Below are 10,674 nucleotides of genomic sequence, written 5' to 3'. Positions count from 1 at the left end.
CGCTCTCAGCCGTGATGAACTAGCTTTGTATCTTTATAATTCTGTTTATAAGAATCTTTGTATGTGATAAAATGGCATATTTGGGTACTTATTCTGTCAGGATTAATTTCCTGTTTTGAGGCTACACATAAAACAGATTTAACTATAGGAGTAACGTGAGTAGAGGGTCTTTGTGGCCGCTGTAATGTCTTTTCAGCTTTCTGTGATTCTATGTTTATTCAAAATAAAGTGCTTTTAAAAGTTTATTTTGTGTAGCTTAATATTTCCCTGAACAGTTTGCATTAGGACCAACCAGGGAGAGAAAAAAAAAAATGAAACAGCAGTGATTTTTTTCAGACACGAGATTTTCAGTCACAAACTGCAAGAGAGGCAACTTGAGACTGTGAGGGCTCTGGCAAACGCTTCCTCCACAGCCTGGACACTGTAAAATGTCATTTTAGAATTCAGGCCCGACCTTTCCTCTTTCGTGAACAAGTCTGCCCCCAATCCAAGGTTGGCTCTCTCAGAGGACATCTTTCACAGGCCACATTCTTATTTATAGAAAGAAGCCTTCCAGGTTCTAGTAATCGAAATGGACGCTGTACTGTTGCTTTCGATGAAACACCCTTAGCTTGTTTGTTTATGGTATAATACAAACTTCTCGAGGGCTGGCACTGTGTCCGCCTCTGCTCACTGCATCAACTGGGAGACCCTCGCCTGCTAGACGCCAGGCGCTCCATAAGTTAAGTTTGCCTGAAAAAAGTAAATATACCACCCGGGAATCAGTCCTCTTTGGGGCAAGGGCGTTGGCGCGGACTCCTTCCCTCACACTGCCTATTCGATGTATATACTCAGCCATACTCAACACCCTCGGCGCGCCCCTCAATCCACAAGACATCCCCCACAACCCTCATCCCTGCTACAAGAGGACGCCTTCCCCCTCACTAATGCCTGGGATCACAGGAGGCCTTGCCCAGCTCCTCAGCCCCGTCCTGTCCTCGCACCTTCTCCTCGGATCAACCCACCGGAAGCTGGGGCGAGACTTTGGCAGAACCTTAAGCATTCCAGCCTCACTGCCTTACCCTCCTAAGACACTGCCTCGCCAACACCCTCTCAGACCACGCCCTTCAGGCCACACCCTTCTGCCCGCGCTGAGGAAGGGCAGGAGGGGGCGTGTCTTCTGCTCCATTCCCTGGCACCTATTGGGCAGGCCGCCGACTGGGGGCGGGACTGCACCCGAGCTCGAGACCCTTCGTTGCCAACGGCTCTCAGTAAAGCTCCGGCTTTGGGGACTGATGAGGAGCGACTCCGACTCCAGCAGTATGTCTGACAAACGACAGTCCAGCCATGTCCAGTCTCAGCGGGTCCCCGAGTCCTTCAGGGGTGAGTCCCTCGTCCCCCGCACAGCTGTCCTGAGCCAGCCCCTGGTCCCGAGCCCCACCGTCTGCAGTGAGAACCCCCGCAGACTGCAGGGTTCCGAAAGGCATGTCTCCGCTGCACTGTGTGCGCTTCGCAGAGCCGCGGTCTTCTTCATTCCTGGGTTCACCCGCTGGGAGACAATGATTTGGGGGTGCTGGGGTGAAGCCTGCACGGCAGCCAAGAGGGTGCACCCCGCGGCAGGGGGCGTGTATCCATTGCTCCGAACCCTGGCAGGCAAGAGCTGGCTTATCCTTCGGGTCCTAGACTCCAGGTGCCTATCAACAGCGCTTCTTTATCTCGGGCGGTGCACGCGGACCCGGGCAGTCCCTTGACAGTCAGGAGAGGTAGAGGCAGCTCTTCTGCAGCTTCAGCCTCGCTCCTCTCTTTCTTGTTTCTTTTCTGCCCCAGCGCCTGGGAAGGGAAGCCTTCCCAACAAGTAGCCTTCATCCACCCCCACGTGATCCCCACTCCTCTGAACCAGGGAAGAATTCCCACCTTCTTCCCTCTGTCTCCAGCTTCGGGAAACTAATCAGTTTCATAGTAAAGGGCTAGGTTTCAGCCCATGACACAGTATGCGGTATAGGCAGAAGAAAGGAAGTCTCCCTGGCTTTCCTTCCAGTTCCATTGTCTGCCCCATTCTGTGTCCACTTTTTCCTAGACATCTCTCCTTCCAGGTAAATAGCCTGTGCTCACCACTCTCCTGGAGTGTTCCTAGTCTCGAAGGCAAGAACTGTTAACAGGCCCTCATCCATCTTATCTTCCGTGGAGAATTAGAGCCCTTGAGCCAACTACTTCCTTAAGCTTTTAAATTGTCTAACTCATCGGGGTCGGGAGATGCCCAGTAAGAGAAAATAAACCTCGCAGGAGCCCTGCTATCCTCTAGGGAGCTTTACTAATCTAAAGGAATTATTTCTAAAGATGGAATTTCAGGGAAGATGTCACGGTGGAAGAGATTTAGGAGGCTGAGTGGGCTTTTGCATCATCCAGAGGAGAACGTTGTCATCCATTTAGATTATTTGCAAAGCCAGCCTGTTCTCCCATCTAAGATCCATCCCCTTGCCCAGGAGCATCTACAACTCTTTCTCAGGTGTTTCACGAGGATTTCAGACAGCTGCAGAGTATAGTCATAGGAAACCTACTGGGTTTCATCCTCAGTATCATGCATAAAAGCCTGTGTGTGTGTGTATCTTTCTCTATACTTTAACACTCCCCCCAACTGGGAGCATAATGAAATTAAAGAGAGTAATAGCAAAACTGACCCTTAATAGGCTAAGCACTATCCTAAGTATTTTATAACGTTATCTTATTGAATCTTCACAAGTGATACTTAGTGACTTAGTCACACAGGCTTAAAATTCAAATTTAATTAATTCTAAAGTGTGAACAGGAGGAAAGTGTCTAGTATACCTTCTCAGTAGTGGTCTGTGCCTAGATGAAAGTGTGAGTGTGTTGGTGGTCTCCTTCACCCATTCATCATTTTGCCAAACATAGCTAAATGTTTTACAAACATCTAATTGCAATCCTGGAACAAGGAAATGTCTTTACTCCCTGTCTGTCAGTAAAGAAACTAAGTCGGAGTGCTAAAATTGCTGACAGCCTAAAAAATTCAGAACCAATTTCCAGCCCAGGTTCTGACTTTCTGAGCGATGTTTCCAATCCTACAGCTATCCATAAAGGAGGTACCAAAATAGAGGGTCTGACCCAGCTTCAGGACTTCACTGAGGGCAAGAGGCAGTAAACAAAGGGAGCCTAAGGGATCAGTGTGAATCAGGACCTCCCAGAGAAAGCCATTCCAGAGGACTGCTTCTGATGGAAGTGTGGAATTACAGAGCTCCAACTCTGTCTCTTTGTATCTTTGTGGAGAAGTGACCAAAGCTAGGACTAACCGAGGACGTTAAGCTAGACCCGGTGCATTCAGTTTGCAGTGGAACAACAGTGCAGGTGGATTGCAAAGGAAAGTGTTGTTGTAAAGAAGAGTCTTGTCAACAAGATAGATCCCTTGGGAGGATCCCTTGGAAATAATCAGAACCATGGGACTGATATGTTTATTTCAGTTGTTACAGTTGATCAGATTGGGGAAGACTTTGTAACTTCTTTAAGAATTGACCTGAATTAAACCTCCAGTGGTAATAAATGAATTCAAATGGAAGACTAAGACTGCAGAAGCTATTGTTTATACAATTTGTGACAAAACAGATTTCAGGGTCTCTGAATAGCATACGTTTTACACTGTAAAAGATAGAGTGACTAACTATCTAGTCTGCTCTTAAAAATATAAAATGGTGGTAAAGTGATACAGAGGTGACTAATGATGAGAGGGCACAGGAAAGCAATTTCCTGTAACCTGTTATGACCACATAGCAGTATCTGCCTGGAGTCCTGCACATACTTGTGCGTGACTTTTGTGTGTGTGATGTAATTGTCAGTTGGACTCGTCTGTTGCCCTTTCCTTTTTTTGCCTCATTGTAAGAACTCAGGATGAGCCAGGTGGTGGTGGCCTGTGCCTTTAATCCCAGCACTTGGGAGGCAGAGGCAGGTGGATCTCTGTGAGCTTGAGGCCAGCCTGGTCTACAGAGTGAGTTCCAGAATAGCCAGAGCTACACAGAGAAACCATGTCTCAAACAAAAAGCAACTCAGTATGAGGCACATAGCAGATGAATAAATATTTGCTGAAAGAAAAAGGAAATAGGAGTAAACCATCTTGTTAAATGTTGATTATTGTTTATTGATTTTTAGGATGTGGCAATCATTTTCCTTATATAGTCTTAAGTATAAACAGTCTACTTATTCTTACTTAGACAGTCTACTTATTCAGGTGTGTATTAACAATAAAGGAACTATAATTAGCAAGGAAATATATTGTATCTTATGAAAACAGAGAGAAGTTAGAGGATCAAGAGGATACAAGTGTGCTTCGGTTCTTTATAACATACTTGTTCATTCTTTTTTTCTGTCTCTATCTACATTCTGGGACTCCTAAAGAAACTTGGACCTCATGCTTGTGTTTGATATTTTAGTAGATGGAGTCTTGGAGATATAACCAAGAAAATGCCTTCAATTATGAGACAATAAAAATGATGCCCAATTTGTTGTCCACTGAAGTAAGCACTGAGGGAAGGTAGTGTGGTCTAGGGAAGTGAGTAGCATTAGAATGGAAAGCCAGGGTTGTGGGCTCAGCACCATCACTGACTACCTGAGTCACTTAGGCAAGTTCCTCGACTTCCAGAGAGTCAGTCAGTCCCTCATCATACAGTTAGGCATAACCTTATGCCCTATCTTCCAGGATTTTAAGTATCAAGTAAAAAGATCTATGTAGGAGGCACACAGGGCTTTGTGCTCACAGATTTCTGGCTCACTGGGAACCAGGAATGGTAAACACATAGGGTTGGCTCTTCAAAGAGAAGGATGTACAACCTGTTTTCTGCCCAGAATGCTGAGAGCAGAAGTAGGTCAAAGCTTGATGATCTTTGCACTATTTTTGTGGCCAAAGCCATGCCAGATCCTCCCGCAGACCCTCATCATGAGCTTGTTTTTCTCAGTTAATCTGCTGACCCCATCTTTATGGAAAATATCACATATGCTTCACAGAGAGTTTCCATGTTGCCATGTCTTAATCTTTACTGTGCACACGGGATTGAGTTCATTAGCACCAAGAAATCTTTTCACCGAATTGTGCTGTGGTTGAATATATCTAAAATAAAGTACTTGGGGTCAGACTTTCAAAGTTTATGCCAACACTGACTACTGAGTGGTCTTAACCAAACTGTCTTCTTATCTCTCACAGATCAACACTCTGCTGGTTGGGGTGGTCTCAGAGACCTCCACAGTTATATGTGAAATTTCTTTTGAAAATTTAAGGTTTTTTATGATATTACTTCATAGAGAAAACAAAGAATAAAAAGATTAAATATGGTTAGACTTGCAGGGATATATTCACTTCCCATTAAGTTCACATTTAGGAGAAAGTGAGAAAGACATGAGTGACAGATGTACCGACAAAGTTCAGAACTCTTTACTGCCCAACATGTGATCTCTTCTTCCCCTGAGATGGAATCCCCAAACAGATTGTTAGCCTCAATATTTTCTCCATGGTATGCAAGTCCCAGAAGGCAGTTCACCCAATAAAACCACTTATTCCTTACGTGGTGGTGTGAATAGGCTCTGTGTTTGAATGTTTGGTCCACAGGGAGTGGCACTGTTAGGAACTGTGGACTTGTTGGAGTAAATGTGGCCTTGTTGAAAGAATCTGTCATTTTGGGGGTGGAGGGTGGGATTTGAGGTCTCAGAAGCTCAGGACAACCTTTTTCAGTTTCCTTTGGATCAAGATGTAGAACTCTAGCACCAAGTCTGCCTGGATGCCACCTACCATGACAATAATAGACTAAACTTTTGAATTGTAATCTTGCCCCAATTAAATGTTTTCCTTTATAGGAGTTGCTGTGGTCATGGTGACTCTTCACAGCAGTAGTCCCCTAACTAAGACACCTTATAAGCTATTTATATTTATTTATATATTGGTTATATATTTATATGTAGTTGTATTGGTAATAGTGGTTACTGATTGACTACCCTCAAATGTCAAGCATTTTATGTATTTTTTTTCATTTGGTCTTCATAACACAGTGCACTAAGTACTGTTCTTTCTTTCATTTTATTGATAAGAAAATGAAGTGGTAGGATCGGAATTTGGCATCAAATTGTTATGCTCCTACATATATCTTAGCAGTTCATCTGAGGGAAGAATTAGGAATCTAATGATAAAGTGTCCTCTGCCAGAGCGAGCAGTGCTCCTACCTGCTGAGCTATCTCTCCAGCCTCTGTTAATAGTTTTTACATTAAAAAAAAAATCCCCTCAGTCCAGCCTTTATATTTTATATGGTCTTTTTTTTTTTTTTAAGATTTATTTATTTATTATATGTAAGTACACTGTAGCTGTCTTCAGACTCACCAGAAGAGGGAGTCAGATCTCATTACAGGTGGTTGTGAGCCACCATGTGGTTGCTGGGATTTGAACTCACGACCTTTGGAAGAGCAGCTGGTGCTCTTACCCGCTGAGCCATCTCACCAGCCCTATATGGTCTTTTTAAGGGTCAATGTTTTGCTACAAATGAAAATCATTGGAATACAGCCACAGTTCTTGCAGGTACCTGTGTGTTGCCCATGAGTGTTGTATGCTGCTATGGTAGACTTGAGTATTTGCTCAGGCTCTGTGGTCTGCAAAACCTGTCTTCTCTTTGCCCCTTTCAATAAAACACTTGCTAAATTCTAACAGTCTGGTGTGGAATAATGGTGAAAAAGAAGAGGAAGCAGAAGAGGCGGAGGGAGAGGAGGAGGAAGAGGAGGAAACAGTTGTATCTTGAATATAAATACTTTAAGAAATAAAATTTGCCAAGACTTTTCACCAGCCATTTTCCCCATAAAAGTGCTTTTAGACCCAGATAGCATGCATTTTTAAGATAAAATTCCCAACTATCCTATCTGTCTTTACCCAGACAATACTATTCATGAGTTTACAACATAAAGTGTCTCACCGACATTCTGTGTAAGGAAAAGGGAAGGATTGCCTCTTAAATACTGCAATGCAGACGGGTTAGCCCATGCCTTTCCCTTTGTGCAATGGGGCATGCATATGACTCCAAGTCCTAATTTTAGATATGTCATATTTCTGGGCTTTCTCAGCAGAGGAAATCTAATACATTTTGAACTTGGAGTAATTAAATCTCAATGGCGAATGGGATTCTTTACTCCCAAGGACTTTTTGTCATGCTACTTCCAGTTCATCTTAGAATATACCAGCTGACACAGGACAGAGAGTGTCCTACATTCTCTGAACATTGGTCTAGGAGCTCACAAGTGAGGCATTTCTGCTCTCCCTGTAGCCAGACAACAAAAGTAACTGTATAATGTGTACTTTTACATTTATGATTTAGTTTGGTTTTATGTTAATTTTCTTGAGGTGAGGTCAGTTTGAATAATAATAAGTTTAAATGTGTAGATATGTGTGCATTTCCGGTCCCTTTGAAATAATAACAGAGGGTTGTGAGCTGCCACATAGCTGCTGGGAATCACACTCAGGTCCTGTGGAGAAGTAGCCAGTGCTCTTAACAGCTGAGTCATCTTTCCAGCCCCAGAAGTCCTAGTTTTGATTGGTTAAAAGTTTATTTTTAATCCAGTTTTCAGAAAACAATTTCATAGTGGAAAAAGAAAATGCATAAAAAACCTGTCAAAGTAATGTTTACTTACACCCAAGTATTGTGGGATCCCAGGTCTTCAGAAGTCTCCCAGTGAAGCATTGACAGGTATTTAAGCCCAAATATCTCAGGAATATTGATTGCCCATTACTTTTCTGTCATTTACCTCATAAGCTAATAGAAGGAGACACCCTAAATAAGTAACTGAGAAACTCTGAGGAAACAAGGCTCATGAAATCTGGTGTGTATCTGAGAATTGCCTTTGCCCAGCAGTCATGGGTGACTGAGATTAATTTCTGAGCCCAGTGGGACCTCATCCCCTGAGAAGTGTGGTTTATATGCCTTGCTGAACTGTGACCAGATGTGAGAGAATTTTTACAGTTGAGAATGAGACTCTCTCACTATAAAAGGATTAACAAAATAAGTGTAAGAGTGCCATTTCCCTGGCGTGGAGTTGCTCCAGTATTTCTAGTCATGCCTTTGCTGTGGACTGGACTGTGTTACGGCACACTACCAACTTAACTCGCTGCTTTTCACTTTCCATGCCATGTACTTATCTGGACTTGGAAGAATCTTGATGTAAACATGAGACTTGATGTAAAGATGGGCCCAGAAAAGATCTTGGTATAGCTTCCTGGCCCGTTTACATGATGACATTTTTGAAAAATGCACTTTCTACAGATCTTTGAATGTTAAGTGGTAAATTAACTCATTTTTTAAGAGGAAAAAATTTTGTTTTCAAAAAAAGCAAGTACTATTTTTCCATTTTTCATCATGGAAATTTGGATGGAATATTTTTTTCACTGAGTAATGTAATGTAGAGGTTCTCAGAAACCTCTCATTTGTGTTTACTGAGCGCTATCTCAGTTCCAGAAGACCAATCTAATACTCATTGTCCTTCTTTTTTCTTTTTTTTAAAAATTGGATATTTTCTTTATTTACATTTCAAATGTTTCCCCCTTTCCAGGTCTCCCCTTCAGAAACCCTCTATCCTGTTCCCTCTCCCCTTGCCTCTATGAGGGTGCTCCTCCACTCACCCACCCACTCCCATCTTCCCTCCCTGGCATTCCCCTACATTGGGATATTGAACACCCTCAGGCCCAAGGGCCTCTCCTCCCACTGATGTCCAACAAGGCCATCCTCTGCCATATGTGTGGCCCTGGGTCCCTCCATGTGTATTCTTTGATTGGTGGTCCAGTCCCCGGGAGCTTGGGGGGTGGTCTGGCCTGTTGACACTGTTGCTCCACTCATTGTCGTTTTACAGTAAAGAAGTTAAGTTCCCATCGGCCCTGGTTTGTTGCTGTTGCTTTGTTTTGTTTTGTTTTGTTTTTGTTGTTGTTTTTTTTTTTTCAGAGCACGTGCTGTACATTGGGACTATCGAAATGAGCAAGAGGGGCTATGTTTGTAATTCACAGAAAAGCACTTTCCTAGCATGTTCAAACCCCTGGGCTGGGTTCCCAGCACCACAAAGAAAAACAATGATTAAGAACCATCCCTGCTTTGGGGGTTTTGTGGTGTACTATGATCAGGAGCTCAGCGATTTGCCCACAGTGGGAGGGACTTACAGTGATGTTTTTGAGAGCACCAAATGTTACCAGATAAACATTTGTGGCCTGCCTGCTTGTCTTTGGAATTCAGTTCACATAAAACTTAGACCTCTGTGGCTCAGAACTGTGAGCTTTTCTGCTAAAAATAGGAAGTCCACCTGTGGTGAAAGGCTTCCTCAGTCAGGATATAAGATTTCACCCTCAAAACTGCCTGCCTGCTGTTTCCTGGTCAGATATGATGCAAGAACCCTTCTTCAGTGTTGACCTTTTATATTTAATGGTGAAGGGCCAAAGAGACTTAGGGCACAGTCTCTAGGGCCAGGGTTTTGTCATTCTTGGCATGACCTGGTGAAAGTCGTGTCGTCTCTGTTACTTCATTCATAAAATGGAATTAGAATCACTTAGCCTAGTCAGGCATGGTGGCCATTCCTCTAATCCCAGTACACAGAAGGCTGAAATGGAGAATGTGAGTACCAGGCTAGCCTGAGCTACATAGCAAGAGTTGATTTAAAAACAAGCAAGCAAGCAAACAAACAAACAAAAAAATAAGACCTCACTGGATGGTTCTAAAATTTAGTGATACACAGCACATTTTAAAAGTATTTAAAAAAAACATGATGCCTGCCTGGTAGGAGACCACTCATATTGACCCACAGGAAGGAAGGCACGTTGCTTCTGTTCCCTCACTTATAAAGTGCAATTAAAACTGCTTTATTGCCATCCCTGTAATACTCGCTAGAACTTCCCCACAAGCACAGAAGCAGTGCATAGCAGTGGCCCTGCCTCAAGTGCTCTACCACCAACTGTGTCTGTGTGCTAAGAACTGCGACTTAGAAGGGCCAAGATAAACTTAGCTCACTTAAGTCTTCACCCCACCTCACCCCCACCTCCGCCTCCATGTTCCCAAGCTAGAACCTTCTGCTTTCCCTCTTTCTCCTGAGCAGTAACTCGCCACACGAGGCACACCTCTTCCCTCCTGTCACTTCTAAAACTACAGCAGCACCTGGAAAGCCTAGGGTCAGCCAGTCTCTCAGTCCCCAACTGCTCCACAGAAACAAGGAAGATGCTGGACACAGAAAATAGACTCTGCACCAGAGGCTGGGGTGGATTCCTAGGTTTGAAAGTAAAAGACAACTGCCGTAAACTGTGCAGTCCAGAAAGGAAACTGAGGGGTGTCTGGCTGCTTTGAAAGGAGATTTAGACTGCAGATGGAGGATTAAGGTTGGATCAGCCAGAATTATAGCAGACTAACGAAAGTGAAAAGAAAAACACAGGAAAAAATCGTACTGGAAAGGAGCGCTAGTTTGTTCATCATGGCTTAGCTTTGACTGGCATATTAACAGTTATTAATCTAACCAAAATTACGATGCAGTTTTATAAGTTCATGTTGGAGGAAGAGATAAGGAAGAAAAAAATTCTCTCCTGTAGTGGAAAGTCATGTGGTACTGCTCAGAACTGAAGATGCAGGGAGAGCCCAGGCTAGGAGGGAAGGTTAGTTAGGTCCCGAGGAAGGGCGCGGGGGTCGCGGGGGGGGGGGG

General features: G+C 43.7%; 1 protein-coding gene across 1 annotated transcript in view; it reads left to right on the top strand.

Moving 5' to 3' along the window:
* Positions 1-1,202: 1,202 nt before the first annotated feature.
* The window catches only part of Stom (stomatin), a 23,349-nt gene continuing 13,877 nt past the window's right edge, over positions 1,203-10,674 (top strand). Inside the window, exon 1 of the mRNA XM_031369986.1 lies at positions 1,203-1,362. Within this exon, the coding sequence (XP_031225846.1) occupies positions 1,275-1,362 (88 nt within the window). The 5' untranslated portion in view covers positions 1,203-1,274. The remainder of the gene's footprint in view (positions 1,363-10,674) is intronic.

This window comes from Mastomys coucha, unplaced genomic scaffold (genome assembly GCF_008632895.1).
Source record: "Mastomys coucha isolate ucsf_1 unplaced genomic scaffold, UCSF_Mcou_1 pScaffold15, whole genome shotgun sequence".
Classification (NCBI taxonomy): domain Eukaryota; kingdom Metazoa; phylum Chordata; class Mammalia; order Rodentia; family Muridae; genus Mastomys; species Mastomys coucha.
Note: the sequence above shows the minus strand (reverse complement) of the source record. Positions and strands in the feature narration are given on the sequence as shown.